This window comes from Bubalus kerabau, chromosome 22, assembly GCF_029407905.1.
Source record: "Bubalus kerabau isolate K-KA32 ecotype Philippines breed swamp buffalo chromosome 22, PCC_UOA_SB_1v2, whole genome shotgun sequence".
In the NCBI taxonomy this organism is placed as follows: Eukaryota; Metazoa; Chordata; class Mammalia; order Artiodactyla; family Bovidae; genus Bubalus; species Bubalus kerabau.
In genome coordinates this window covers 20,443,555-20,459,443 of record NC_073645.1, presented here as the reverse complement: position 1 = coordinate 20,459,443, position 15,889 = coordinate 20,443,555, and the positions used below count along the sequence as shown (strand labels likewise).

General features: G+C 37.9%; 1 protein-coding gene across 1 annotated transcript in view; it reads left to right on the top strand.

The window, feature by feature from the left end:
- The window catches only part of TM9SF3 (transmembrane 9 superfamily member 3), a 58,349-nt gene that overhangs the window by 10,417 nt on the left and 32,043 nt on the right, over nucleotides 1-15,889 (top strand). The window contains exons 3-5 of the mRNA XM_055560673.1: nucleotides 11,583-11,705; nucleotides 14,508-14,668; nucleotides 15,687-15,764. Coding sequence (XP_055416648.1) covers nucleotides 11,583-11,705; nucleotides 14,508-14,668; nucleotides 15,687-15,764 — 362 coding nt within the window. The remainder of the gene's footprint in view (nucleotides 1-11,582; nucleotides 11,706-14,507; nucleotides 14,669-15,686; nucleotides 15,765-15,889) is intronic.

Below are 15,889 nucleotides of genomic sequence, written 5' to 3'. Positions count from 1 at the left end.
TCTTGTTTCTTTTATTCTATTGATTTTTAGTAAAGTTGTTTACTCCAGTTTTAACTTTATTGTCTACATGTATGAAATGAATAGTAATGGCCCTCTGATATTTTTAGCCTTTTGGGAAAAGAGTGTGAAAAGAAGTATTTTAAAGATAATATTTTGAATGTAATGTTTAATTTTGATTTGTTAAATTCTGTTGTTTTTAGGATGTTTTTCCTTATTGTTGAAAATAGGTATACGCATTTACATTTTTTTTCTATATTATTCTTTGGGGTTTAATTATAAAATTAAGTTATAAATTTAAACCACAATGGCATGGCCTGTAACTTTATGAATTATTATAAACATGCCCTGAGGCTTGTTTTAATTTAATGAGGTAATTTATTTAATCAGAAATAAGGAGGAAACTTAGACTATGTGGTCTTTGAGAGCCTCAATACTACATTTATTCACATACTCTCTCCTCTCCCATATTTGATGGACTTCCCTGGTGGCTTGATACTCATGTCTAATTTATTAAAAAGGATCCAGAGAAAGAATAGGCAAAAACACTGAGTCCTTCATTGCTCCTATGAACAGATTTCATCCCTTTTTGAAATCTTCACTTTTACTTACTAAAGAAGAGTTACTCTTTCAGCTGTCTTAATGATTCTTATTTTATTAGTTTCTTGAGGCTGAGATGGAAAGATTACTTAGATAGAGGGGGACGGTTTTCATGGGCTGTAGAAGTGGAATTTATTTTCCTTTCAGACCAAACACTTTTAGATAAAAGAATCAGAACTGGCTGATGTCACTCCCTAAGAGCCGACAGTTCCTTGGAGTTCTGTCAACCCTGCACTACAGCATGGATATGCTGCTAAAGGAGCTGCCACGTTATGTGGTCCAGATGCAATAGAAAAATGCTAATTAGACTTCTCTTTCAGTTGTAGATCCTTGGTCTCCCTGTTCAGAGATAAAGTTGATCACGCTTTGAAAAGTGTTTTGTGGGGTTTCTTGGTTGTTCTTGTATCGTAGAATTTTAAAGGTGGAATTCCGGACCTTACAGATTGTGACATCTGATTTCCTCTTAGGGAGGCCCAGAGATGAAACGATTTACCTAAGGCATACCGCAGCATGCTAATACTTGTCGAAACTTGAGCCCTCTGTCTCTGTGTGAACTGTAGAAGTATTTATATTGTTAATCTTTCATCCCTTAAGTATTTGATTTTTAAAGGTTCTTCTGAAGGCATACTCAAGTAAGACAATACAATTTTGGAAATACTGTGACACTAGGAAAAACTATCTATATACAAATACAGATACACACTTAGGCGTGCATTCACACGAATGTAAGCTGTTTTTTTTTACCTAGTAGATTCTGTCAGGCTAAATGGATTGGTGGTGTTTCGTAAAATGAAGGTCACTAAATAGATGCTTTTAGGAAACTGATGGTGGCGCAGTGGTAGAGACCCGCCTGCTAGTGTAGGCAGACAGGAGTGACTCGGGCTTGGTCCCTGCGTCAGGAAGATGCCCTGGAGTAGGAAATGGCAGCTCTCTCCCGTCTTCTTGCCTGGAGAATCCCATGGGTGGAGGAGCTTGGAGGGCTACAGTCCATGGGGTTGCCAGGAGTCAGACATGACTAAGCATTCTTAGAGGAGAAGATGGTAGTTTTGAGTCTAATGTAGGATACCCCTCTTTCAAGATTTTATGTACAACTTAGTTTTTTCCTTCCTTAATAGTTTTTATACTACCACTTAACAAAATGCTACATTGAGAACATTTAGAGAAAGTTAGAAAGAAAAGGGCATTCTCAAATTGTGTATCTTAGAGACTTGAAATCATTACCCTTTAATTTTCAAGGGTACCTCTCTCTTGGAGTCTTGCTTTTATGGAGTGGAAAGAACATGTGCTTTAGAGTCAGAGAGACTTGATACATCTCAGCGCTGCCTCTGCCTATCTATATGGTTCTGGACAAATTATTCAGCCTCTTTAATCTTACTTCCTCATCTTTGAAATGAGGGAAATATTCACTTGATAGAATCATCAGATTTAAATGAGATAATGCATATACATCATTTATCAAAGTTCCTGCAAGTTTACATTCAGGAAAAGGTCATTGTTATGAATACTAATAGCACATAGTATGTGTCTGTACTTCAAACTTGATTTTGTATTAGCAATTACAAAATGCTAATTGACTAAATTATAAAATTCAATTATAAAACAATAATTGAGTTTATTGACTATAGTATAGGATTTGACTTATCCTCAAGCTGCTGGGTGGTTTAGTTACTTCCACAGGGCCAAGGACAGTTGCATTCTTGTTCACTGTCACATCCTTAGCTATTAAGTTATAGTGAGCTCTGATTGTCTGGCACCTGGTTTGTGCCTACTTGTTCTTTATGATAACTGGTTCATTAGTTATTTTTGTTGGTTTAACTTTAAAGTTTTTATTTTGTATTGGGGTATAACCAATTAACAATACTGGGGTAGTTTCAGGTGAACAGCAAAGGGACTCAGCCATACATACACATGTATCTCTTCTCTCCCAAACACCTCTCCCATCCAGGCTGGCACGTAACACTGAGCAAGAGTTCCATGTGCCATACAATGGGTCTTTATTAGTCATCCATTTTAAATATAGCCGTGTGTACATGACCTTCCCAAAGTCCTTAGCTATCTCTTCCCCCTGGCAACTATAAGTTTGTTTTCTAAGTCTGTGAGTCTCTTTCTGTTTAGTAGGTTAAGTTCATTTGTGTCATTTCTTTTTAGATTCCACATATGAGGGATGTCATTTGATATTTCTTTGTCTGTCTGGCTTACTTCACTCAGTAAAATATAAGATGGACTCTCTAGGTCCATCCGTGTTGCTGCAAATGGCATTATTTCATTCTTTTTAAAGGCTGAGTGATATTCCATTGTAGATATGTCCTACATCTTCTTTTTCCATTCCCTGGTCAGTGGACATTTAGGTTGCTTCCATGTCTTAGCTATTGTAAACAGTGCTGCGATGAACATTGGGGTGTATGTATCCTTTTGGATCATGTTTTTCTATGGTTATATGCCCAGGAGTGGGATTGCAGGGCCATGTGGTTGCTCTATTTTTAGTTTTTTAAGGAACCTTCATACTACTCTCCATAGTGGCTCTAGTAACTTACATCCCCACCAACAGTGCAGGAGAATTCCCTTCTCTCCACATCCTCTCCAGCATTTGTTGTTTGTAGATTTTTTTGGTGATAGCCTTTCTGACTGGTCTGAGCTGATATCTCATTGTAGTTTTGATTTGCATTTCTCTCATAACTAGCAGTGCTGAACTAGAATAGTAATTCTTAAGCAGGGGAGGTAACCAACCACTCCATTCCCTCTCTTACAAGAATTCTTGTGGTATAATGAACAATTAATATAAATATTAATTGTTGAAAAGTTGATGGCTTCTAGAGGGTTCCTTCCTCCTGTTTATTTTATTGATCTTCCCTTGAATTTTCTCTTCCTTGAATATTCCAAGTTAACAGAGGGGTTAACTTATTTTACTGGTATTTCTTCTACTTCTCTAGAGTGAAATGGTAAGTACTGCAGATATGGAGATATACCAGGGACTGTTTAAGACTCTTGTGTATTTCTAATTCAGTGATTCTCAATCTTGTCTATTTTCATCCTTGAAATAAACTTATAGAGGTGTATTATACCTATTTTTCAGACTAGGAAGTTGGGGCCCAGAGATGAAGTAAACTTGTCTAAGGATTCACAGGTGAAAAGTGGGAAAGTGAGAACGTGAACTAAGCAGCCCAGCCTTAGAGTTTGAGCTTTAACCAATTTGAGTTTTAACGACTCCAGTATTTCCCTTCAGATATCTGGCCGGGGTGGTAAAGCCTGATTTCCAAAGGGTGGGGAAAGGGCTTGGGAAGCTGCAGGTCCTTTCTTTCAGCCCGAATGAAGATTTTTGTTTTTGGTAACCCCACCCCATCTCCAGTCCCTGGATTCTCCAGTTCCTGCTCTTCGGAGGCTGGAGCCTCTCTGCTGAAGTTCTCTAGGGCAGGTGCCTTTGGTCAGCGGCAGGGGCAAGTTGAGGGTATTCATCTGGTTTTGTGGTGGGTGGGGGAGGGGACCTGGGCATCCAAGTCCTCCATACACGTAGTCTCATACAGTGTGTTCAGCCCTGTGTCTGTCTGTCCTCCACCTTTCCACGTCTGTGGTGCCTCCAGGTCCTGAGAGAGCCTCCTGTGTCCTATGACGACAGTCCTAGCGTCCCTTCTGTTACAGCTTCCTCTGCCTTATTAGTCGTTGCCATCTTCCATTTGTCTTCCATTTCCTCAACATTTATTGAAATCTTTTCTCACTGTCTTCCTTTCTGTCCTTGTGCGCCTACGTTCTTTTTCTTCCTTTATTGACATTTTAATGGAGTTTCGGAAGGTAAAAGACACTTGTGGTCAGTCTGCCTTTTTTAATTGGAAATCTGGAAACTCGATGCAGTACTTTGTTCTGTTGGTTTCAACTGAAGTGTTGTAGCTCAACCAGGCAGTTTGAATCTTATATTGAATCTTGACTAGATATTTTGAATTCATGGTGTTAGCAATTTTTTAAACTTTACACTAACTGAAAATTTGATAAGCACAGTCTTTCTATAAGTTCTTATTCAAACCATTGCTAACATTGTTTTCTTCAGATTGACATCTGTCTTTTTTGTTTTCAAAACAATGTGTGTGTATATATATATATATTTTTATTTTAACAGTGAGATAGGATCAATGTACAAAATTTAGAAACTACAGAGAAGTGTAAAGAGTATAAAAATCACCTGGATATAAATACTAGTAATAGTTTTTTCTTTTTTCTGAGTATCTTTACAATCATTTGCATTATTTAAGATTTTGAATATTGGGTTCATGTTATTAGTATGATTTTAAAAATGTATTTAATGAGCACTTACATAATGTTTATTATGTGCCAGATACTGTTCTGAGCACTTGCTCATTTAATGTTATGTATTAATTAGTTTTTAATCTTTTTTTCTTAACATCTTATGAGCTTGTCCTCAGATTGTTAATTACTGTTTAAATGTGTTTGTTGAGTTTTCTGTGAGTGGATATTATAATTTCCCCCCATTTCCCAGTGGCAGTTTACTCATTTTCTTTCCTTCCTTCCCCCCTCCCCTTTTTTTTCTGTTAGAAATAATGATGCATTTGTCTATACTAGCACATAGGTACTTTATTTCATCTTTGACTCTTTCATTAGGTTAAATTCTTAGAAGTAGAATTACTGAATCCAAAGGTATACATGGCAGTTGTTTTTACATGTTGCCAGATAGCCACCTGGAAAAAAATTATACAGTTTATCCTGCCAGTCAGTTGGGTCAGTTAATATTGTTTATGTTTATGGTTATTAATTAACAGTGAAAATGCCAGTTTTTCAGTCCTTTTTTAAAAGGTTCATTCAGCAGTTTTTGAGTGCTTACTGTATTCCAGAGCCCTGTGGTAGGCTCTGGGTATACAAAGTTGAGTTACAAGCTCTGGCTTCGGGGGTCTGTAGACCCTCTGGAATTGTACTCTTAATTTTGATTGAATATGCATTTTCAGGGGATAAGGGAGATATCACTTTCATTGGATTTTCAGAGAGGTACTTATAGTCACTATCTGTGACTATATGGGCACTTGTTGTCCTTAAAACAGCTCTGGGACGGAGATAGCATAGATGTTATCTCTTTTACAGCTGAGAGACCTGAGGGTCACAGAGGTTAAGTGAATTGCTTTTATTCACAAAGGTAGTAGGTAATGATATCCAGACTAAAATCCAAGTTCTGCCCATTTCTCTATCATTTGTCTAAAGTGACTTCATGAGAAATTTTGCTGAGTGCTGCTGAATTTGAGATAGAATATTTTTGATTTTCCAATTCAGTAATGCTATCAAAAGAAAAAGTAAACAAAGGAAGGTGTGATATGTTCTTAGAGAACTCATGAATAATTATCACATTCTTTTTTCAGTGCTTTCACTATCTATTCAGTTATTAGTCTTGAGTGTTGTTGAGAATTGATTTACTGAGAATTGATTGAGAATGACAGATTTACTGGCATGTAGTTTCCAGAATCTACCCTTGCTTTCTGTTTGTAAGATCAGTGTTATATTTGCTACTTTATAACTTTGGTTTTCTTCTTTTTCCCCCATAAAAAAAATTTGCACTGGTAAGATCCTGAATCCTCTTCAGGATTCACAGGCGTGTCTCTCATGTGAAAAGAGCATGATGTTGTTGTTTAGTCGCTAAGTTGTATGCAGCTCTTCTGCGACCCCGTGGACTGTAGGCCACCAGGCTCTCTGTCCATGGAATTTCTCAGGCAAGAATACTGGAGCAGGTGAGAAAGGTATATCCTGTTGTAATTTTAAAGTTGTGATTTGTGGTGATGGATTTTTCAGATTGTGTTCCAGTCATGTAGAGTGCTGAGTGGTGATTTGGTATATTCAGAGACATTATGTTCCTTGTCTTCGAAGTGGCTTCCTCCAGAGGGAAGTGCTTGTTTCAGTTGAGCGACCAAGCTCTTCAGTTATTGGTGATGTTTGTATTTGCTTACATGCCTGCAAGAGGAATTTCATTCAAATATGACAAACCTAGGTCCTTATTATAGCCTGCCATAATGATGTTTTCTCTTTTACCTCAGTATTTGTTTTCTAGACTTTATATCACTGAAAGATACTCTTCAAGACTTCTTTATCAATCCTTCTGAGATACTCAGCTGAAAAATTTCATTTGTTTATATTGGTATTTTCTCCTTACACCCACACACTTCCACACCCTCTCCCCCGCCCCCATTCACAGGCAGATGCATGTCTGTGTGCATACTTAGTAATTTCCTTTGTCAAATAAATGGAAAATCATGCTCTTAAAATTTGTTAAAATGTTTTGTTTATTTGTTCAGTGTTTGCTCTGTGCAGGATACTGAAACAGGCAGAGCTGGGGCTGAAAAAGGTTATGATCAGTTATAGACATTGCTCTCAAGACCTGGTGGTCTTTTTGAGAAGCTGAGGTACTGGTGTGAGGTTCTAGGTGGTGCAGGCCTAGGTGCTGTAGGAGTTATGGAAAGAAAGCCGTGGGGCTTCAGCGAAGGGGCAGGCTGTGTGGTTTCAGCAGTGAAAAGGTTGGGGAATCAGAGATCACTCTGTGGGGGACAGGGTTGAGGAATGGGAAAGATTTTAGGATAGACACGTGAGGTGGGGTTTACTGTACAAACCAAAGTCCAGAGGCCCCGGGAGCACAAGGTGTGTGGCAACTGCAGGTGGTTGACTTTGGCTAGAGTATAGGGAGAGAGGATGGTAGATAGTTGGGAAAGAGAGGGTTAAGCTAAAGTTCAGACTGTGAGGAATCTTTTCAGTGCTTTATATGGGCAAATGTCATATTGTATACCTCATAACTTCATCGGAGAAACTACTGCATTGTGAATGACAGTTACCAGTGAATGTCTGATTTAACACACGGTATTTGATGGCCTTGCAGAGGTAGCGTGAGTTCTCCCACGGCCACTGGGGCCATTTGTTGCTGCTCAACCTGGACCTTCCTGTGGTTCTTGCTCTCCCCTCTGTAGCTCCAGTTGCCTGCTGCCCTTGGTGCATTAACACAATCTGTGGAAATCCCATTTGGAGCCCTCTTGCTGGTAGTTCTCTTAGTTCCTTTTGTAGTAATCTCTTTCTTAATTCTCCCTTCCTTCTCCTGTGTTCAGTCTCAGTTTTTGCCATTATGAAAACCCTAAATTTCTTGCTGCCTTGAAAGGGCCTGGGTAGAAAGAAAACACGTATAGGAGCCATTGTTGTTGGATTGTCGTTGTTCAGTCGCCCAGTCACGTCTGACTCTTTACGATCGCATGAACTGGAGCACGCCAGGCCTCCCTGTCCCCCACCATCTCCCAAAGTTTGCCCAAGTTCATGTCTGTTGCTTCAGTGATGCCATCCGGCCATCTCATCCTCTGACACCCTCTTCTCCTGCCCTCAATCTTTTCCGGCATCAGGGACTTTTCCAGTGAGTCAGTTGGTCGCATCAGGTGCCCAGAATACTGCAGTTTCAGCATCAGTCCTTCCAATGAGTATTCAGGGTTGATTTCCCTTAAGATTGACTGGTTTGATCTCCTTGCTGTCCAAGGGACTCTCAGGAGTCTTCTCCAGCACCACAGATCAAAGGCATCAGTTCTTCGGTGCTCCACCTTCTTTATGGTCCAGCTCTCACAACCCTGCATGACCATTGGGAAGACCATAGCCTTGACTATACAGACCTTTGCTGGCAGAGTAATGTCTTAGCTTTTCAACACACTGTCCAGATTTGTCATAGCTTTCCTGCCAAGAAGCAAGTATCCTCTGATTTCATGGCTACTGTCACCATCCGCAGTGACTTTAGAGCCTAAGAAGAGGAAATCTGTCACTGCTTCCACCTTTTCCCCTTCTATTTGCCATGAAATAATGGGGCCGGATGCCATGATCTTAGTTTTTTCAGTATTCAGTTTTAAGCCAGTTCTTTCACTCTCCTTCTTCACCCTCATCAAGAGGCTCTTTAGTTCCTCTTCGCTTTCTGCCATTAGAGTGGTATCATCCGCATATCTGAAGTTATTGAGGGTTGTTCTCCCACCTCTCTTGATTCCAGCCTGTAACTCATCCAGCCCAGCATTTCTCATGATGTGCTCAGCATATAGATTAAACAAACAGGGAGATAGCAGACAGCCATGTCTACTCCTTTCTCAATCCTGAATCAGTCAGTTGTTCCATACTGGGGTCTAACTGTTGCTTCTTGACCCACATACAGGTTTCTCAGGAAACAGGTAAGAAAATCTAGTATTCCCATCTCTTTAAGAGCTTTCCACAGTTTATTATGATCCACACAGTCAAAGGCTTTGGCATGGTCAATGGAACGGAGGTAGATGCTTTTCTGGAATTACCTAGCATTCTCTATAATCCAGCAAATGTTGGCAGTTTGATCTCTGGTTCCTCTTCCTTTTCTAAACCCAGCTTGGACATCTGGAAGTTCTTGGTTTGCATAATGCTTTAGCCTAGCATACAAGATTTTAAGCATGACCTTACTAGCATGAAGGGCTTCCCTGGTGGCTCAGACAGTAAAGAATCTGCCTGTGATGTGGAAGACCTGGGTTCAGTCCCTGGGTTGGGAAGATCCCCTGGAGAAGGGAATGGCAACCCACTCCGGTGTTCTTGCCTGGAGAATTCCATTGACAGAGGAGCCTGGTGGGCCAGAGTCCATGGGGTCCCAAAGAGTTGGACACGACTGAGCAACTCCCTTTACTGGCCTGGAGATGAATGCAGTTGTCCGATGGTTAGCACATTCTTTGGTACTACCCTTCTTGGGAATTGGGATGAGGAATGACCTTTTCCAGTCCCATGGCCACTGCTGGGTCTTCCAGATTTGCTGACATATTGAATGCAGCAGCTTGATGTCATCATCCTTTAGGGTTTTGAATAGTTCTACTGGAATTTGTCGCATCCACTAGTTTTATTAACTAATTATTATTAATATTTATTATTCTCATCTAAGGTTTATTCCTAAGGCCCACTTGACTTCGCTCTCCAGAATTTCTGGCTCTGGATGACTGACCACATAATTGTAGTAATCCGGTTCATTTGGATCCTTTTTGTACAGTTCTGTGCATTATTTCCATCTTTTCTTGATCTCTTCAGCATCGACTAGGTCTCTACCGTTTCTGCCATTTATTGTACCCTTCTTTGGACAAAATGTTGCCTTGATGTCTCCAATTTTCTGAAGAGATCTCTAGTCTTTCCCCTTCTGTTGTTTTCTTCTAGTTTTATACACTGTTCATTGAAGAAGGCCTTCTTGTGCCTCCATGCAGTTCTTTGGAAATCTGCGTTTAGTTGGATATACCTTTCTCTTTCTTCCTTGCCTTTCATTTCTCTTCTGTTTTTTAGCTATTTGTAAGGCCTCCTCAGATAACCACTTTGCCTTCTTGCTCTTCTTTTTCTTTGGGATGGTTTTGTTCATTGCTTCCTGTACAATATTGTGGACCTTCTTCCATAGTTTTTCAGGCACACTATTTACAAGTTCTAATCCCTTAAATCTATTTGTTACCCCCATTACATGTTCACAGGGAATTTAAGTCGTACTTGGCTGGCCTAGTGGTTTTCCCTGCTTTCTTTAGTTTAAGCTTGAATTTTGCTATGAGAAGCTGATGATCTGAGCCACAGTCAGCTCCAGGTCTTGTTTTTGCTGACTGTATACAGCTTCTTTATCTTTGGCTACAAAGAATGTAATCAGTTTGATTTTGGTATTGACCATTTGTTGATGTCCATATGTAAGGTTGTCTCTTGTGTTGATTTGCTATGACCAGTGCATTCTCTTGGCAGAATTGAGTTAGCCTTTGCACTGCTTCATTTTGTTCTCCAAGCCAGACTTGCCTGTTTTTGGATACAAAGCAATTTTCTTGTCCCACTTTGAGAGTGAGAGTATTACCCTGTCCTTGTTTCATGGGACTTCAGTGTTTCTTGCTATCTTTGGTTTTATAGTTTTGGGGTATCCACTCTGGGCTGAGTAGTAATGAGGGGAAGCTGTTCTCTCTGTTGAGGACTGGGGAGACATGGTGGTGATATCTGGAGTTACACCTCAGATTGTTACTTCTGGTCTAAATAACATAGATGGCTGTTATGCTTTGGCTGCAATTTATGTTTAAGTTGTTTTAATCAGCATTGAAAAATTTGAGAAATTTAACATTGTTTCTTGGAGGAAGTTGTTTTTCATGTTCTAAATAACCAGTATTATAGTACAGGAGAACTTAAAAACAAACATCTATGCTTTCTTTTTTGTTGTTGTTAAGGTTTATTTCTCTCTTTTTTCCCCTCATTGCCTAAGTAACATAAAAAAAACTGTTCAATCCTTTGGTTGGTCATATAGAGTGTTTTTTCAGATTTTGTTTTGTTTTGTGTAGAAACTGATGATCCTAAGCACATTTTTGAAAGGTTTATAAGTTAGAGAGCATCTGAACAGTATTTTCAGATAGGAGTATTTTTAAAAGCAGTCAAGAATGGAGATGACTCATCTCGAGGGAACTTTCCAGTAATTTATATACAGTGACACCTGCTGGATAGAGGTTTGCCTTTTAATCTTCCAAATTATGAAAAGTCACTGGCATTTCTCATAGAATTTGTGGCCTCCAGTGACTTGCACTTCCAAGAATGTTCAGATGAACACTTATTTCAGAGATTGTATAGCTAGAAATTGTTGGCTTTACTTAGGATTATATTTTTGAGTTTTTTTTTTTTTTTTATAAAATGAAGCTTTCCTATGTATTTTAAGCTTTTCATATCTGTTTTAAATCAGTTTATTCATTTGAAAGTTTTTCTGTAAATGTTCTATATAATTTTGTTTCTATAAGAGAGGCATTCTTCACTAAGAAGATATCTTTGAAAGTAAAGATGATTAAAATTCTTCTATTGTGAAAATCTTAAACATACACAGAAGAGGAAAGAATTGGATACTGAATTCCCATATATATATCACCCAGGTTCATCTGTTACGAGTAGAAATTTCAACTTCAATAAATGTTGTTTTTGTGTGTGCTAATTTTCCTGTAACTCTTCTGCAAGCAAGAGTACTGATTTGCAGTTTTTATTTTATATAGATGATGTGATGCCAGGCACTTACTGTGAAATTGACTTAGATAAAGAAAAGAGAGATGCATTTGTGTATGCTATCAAAAATCATTACTGGTACCAGATGTACATAGATGACTTACCAATATGGGGTAAGTACTGTATGTTACATTTAAAGTTTGGGGGATATTTGCATAATAAGCAAGATTTCTGTAATGACTATGCAGGTGATTGTACACCAAATCAATAAATGTGTTTTCATTCTTTTCCACAGAATTATTTCAATACCAGTTTTATATGGTCTCCTGTTGCTTGAAAGATTTTTGACATTGTGTCAAACTTTACATGAAAATTCCTGAAAATGTAACTTTTATAATTTTTCAGATTCAAGAAATTAAAAGGTGCTTTGAACAGTCTGAAATATTCCTCTTGCCCCCATTTTTCTCAAATCTTACTTTGATTTATCAAATACAATCAAGGGGACTGAATAGACTTTAAAATTATATTCTGGCTTTATCTTATGCAGAACTGTGGTGGTATGATTTTTAGGTTCAAGAGTCTCCTGAATGACTTGTTTTGCTAGTTCTTTGTTATTTTCCAAAAGTCTATATTATGTTTAAAATTTTTTTTAACTTTTTTATGTTTTATTTTTTTATATTGTATGTCCTTGTTCATCGCTGTTGATAGAGAGGAGCAATAGAATAGTAATACCAGTTTATGCATAATCCAAACATTGTTTGTGCTGGACTTGATTAAATTACTTAATATGCAGAAAGTACAGCCATCTATCATAGCCAGCATGTTTGATCACATTTTTCTCTTAGTGGCGTTTGTTGTTGTTTGTTTTTTGATCTTTGTTGTTTGTTTTTGATTTGTTCTTATATATAATTAGTACATATAGTTAATATTCTAATTCTTAAAATTATTAGCAGACTGCTGTATTCATGAGAAGCAAATTGAAAGACTGAACATATCAACTCAGAGTTTACTATGGTACTAAGATGGAATTAAGGATCTTCCCTGTAGCTCAGACGGTAAAGAATCTGCCTGCAATGCAGGAGACCCAGGTTCGACCTTGGGTTGGGAACATCCTCAGGAGAAGGGAATGGCAGTCCACTCCAGTATTCTTGCCTGGAGAATCCCATGGAGAGAGGAGCCTGGCGGGCCACAGTCCATGGGGTCGCAAGGAGTTGGACATGACTGAGTGACTAACACTATGACTAAGATGGAATTTATAAGAAAGTTACTCTCAAGATATAATTGCATGCAGCATCATTACTGTGTTTCATGTTAATTAGGTATAAATAGGAAGCATTTCATGTAAATGACTGTAATTAGTATAACAGACATTTCTCTGATCAGCTCTGAGGGTAGCAGGAAGATCTGCTGAATATTCGCTGAAGATTTCTGAGCCTGTAGTTTAGGAGAATCCTTTAATCTGGGTTTCCTCTTTTTGGTGAGAGAACAAGTCCCTCTCCTGCTCTTTTGCATTGCTTATGGGTTTCCTGCCTGGAACCTTAGGCTTTTCCACTCATTTCTTGGGCCTCCATAGCAACATAGCAGCTGTGTTTTCCTGTCTTAACATAAATCTTTTTTAGTTCTGGGTTTCTGCCATATTTAGGGCAGATACTTTTGAATGTCCTAGAATATCTGAACCATGGAAAGCCTTGTCAGAAATAAATATTTACCTGGCTTTTCTTGGGATAAAGGTTTTAGATCTTTTAAAAGTCCCTCAGAGAATTTCCTATTTAGTGTAATTGTGTCCCCACCCTCAGAGTTTTCAGAGTAGATGAGTAAATAAACTTCCATGAAATTAATTATTAGGAGGATTTTATTATCCCTCTGCAACCTCAAAGAAAATGCATCTGTATTCCTTGAACTTGTACCAATTAGAACAACTTTGGTTAATAAGCAAATGATTCTTAATAAAAAAATGATCCCCCCCCCCCACAATGCTTTCTTGCGTTGCATTGACCATAGAGGGAAGACCCAAGGAGTAACTTTTAGAACCTAAGATTTTCTAATGAATTTATAGGCTTGGGTGTAGGGGAACATTGGATAACTAACCGACAGTATGAGGGCACAAGAGATGGTCCTCAGTTACTACCTGCTTCCTTGTTTGGGTATTCTCCTTCAGTATCCCAAATTGGGATCAAAATGATCATTTTAACTATTGCCTCAGTACCATTTATCTTCAACATTTCTGTCATTTTGTCGACAAAATCCTAGGGATAATTCTAAGACTTGAGGTGTGAAGAGGAGGCATTTTAAGTTAGTCTTCCCTGGTGGTTCAGATGGTAAAGAATCAGCCTGCAGTGCAGGAGACCCGGGTTTGATCCTTGGATCAGGAAGATCCCCTGGAAAGAAAATGGCAGCCTACTCCAGTATTCTTTCCTGGAGAATTCCATGCACAGAGGAGCCTCGTGGGCTCCAGCCCATGAAGTCACAAAGAGCTGGACATGACTGAGCAACTAATACTTATATACATATGTGCAACTATTAGGAATGGATTGATCATAGGTTATTAGAGAAAATACAAGACTGGAACTCCGGGAACCTTGGTTTTAATTTTAGTTTGGCCACTAAACTGAGAACCTTGCCAAATGGTAATATAGTGCTTCCTTGAAATTTTGAGATATCAGGGAATATAAAGTATATGGTCATAATTATTACGGTGGAAGGTATACTTTGAGGATCAAAGTATGAACTTTGAAGATCAAATTAATGATAGACTATGCTGAGCTTTTTTACCATGAAGTGAAAACGGTTTGGGTTTGCCAAGTACTTAACAAAGAGAAGTCCAGCCTGCAGCTCTTCCTTGTTCTAACTGTAAGGAATAATGGTAATGTTGCTGTTTTTTTATAAAAATGCTTTTTACTGAGCTTTAGTTTCTATTGTGTTTTAAATATTAAGTGATGTTACATACCTTGTATGAAGTGTTATTTCTTTTGTAGGTATAGTTGGTGAAGCAGATGAAAATGGAGAAGATTATTATCTTTGGACCTATAAAAAACTTGAAATAGGTTTTAATGGAAATCGAATTGTTGATGTTAATCTTACTAGTGAAGGAAAGGTGAAACTGGTTCCCAATACTAAAATCCAGATGTCATATTCAGTAAGTATGAAAATAATTGTATACAGGAAGAAGTGTTCATGACTTAACATCAAAAATTAAGTTTTACAACTTCAGTAAATGAAAATGTAGCTTGAAATGGGGTGCAACAGAAATACTGCTCAGTATTTAATTTATATAGTAAAAATCTTATTAGATTGTATTTCCCCAGTGTCTGTAAGTAAGCCTCCTGAAAACAAGGAGATTTACTTTAGGTCTGTAGTAATAGATACCTGTTATGCAATGGCAGGACCTACCAGTTGCTTCAGCGAAGTTTACCGTTATAACTGAGCAGTTAGCTAACCCAGCCATGTATTCTCATGGTTACTTTTTAGCATACTCCTTGTCTTTCCTTTTACTGTTGCAGATTAAGAGATGACGCTATGTTGAAAATTTCTGGATGAGTAGTTTACCATATTTTGCTTTATCAGATGGAATAAGATGCTCTTGCAGAGTAAGAGCCCTTTGTAGCTGTCAAGTTAATTCTGTTCTATTAGGATTAAAAGTAATGGAAAGAAGAGAAATCTGATGTAGGTAGCCTCTCTCTTTGCGAGTTTCCTTTCCTGGTAACTAGAATGAGTCCATTGCTATTAGATAGTTTTGAGAGTTTTTCAAGCTTTGTGCATATGTACCTAGTACAAATAATATTTGCATAGCTGTATTTATAAAGAAACACAATCTTTGTAATAAAACTAATGCAATCTAAAGACAAAGATGTTCAGATTCTTAATTTATTTTGTCTGTTTAATTATTACCACATTTATGAGGTCAGAGAATTTAACAGTTAATAATCCTTGAAAACTGAAATAATCACTCTAAGTAAAGTTATAAGTTTTGTTAATACACAGAAAGGGAAGTTAGGTAGTTTTTTTAATCATATATTTCAACTTTTCAGATTGGTAGTAACTTTCTACCATTTCTCAAATTTCTTATTCTTAGAGTGTAAATCTTCTAATTTTGCTCCGAGTATTGTTTACTCTGAGCAAATGTCCTTGATATTCAAAATTTTTTTTTTTTTCAGGTGAAATGGAAAAAATCAGATGTAAAATTTGAAGATCGATTTGACAAATATCTTGATCCATCCTTTTTTCAACACAGGGTAGGTAAATTGTGTACTTTAAGACATTCAGTATGTGCTTCAGTCAGTCACACAGTAAGCAGTTGCCATCTATAGGGCACAGTGTGAATCTCAAAGGTTTAACTATAATGCTGATTTCAGATGTG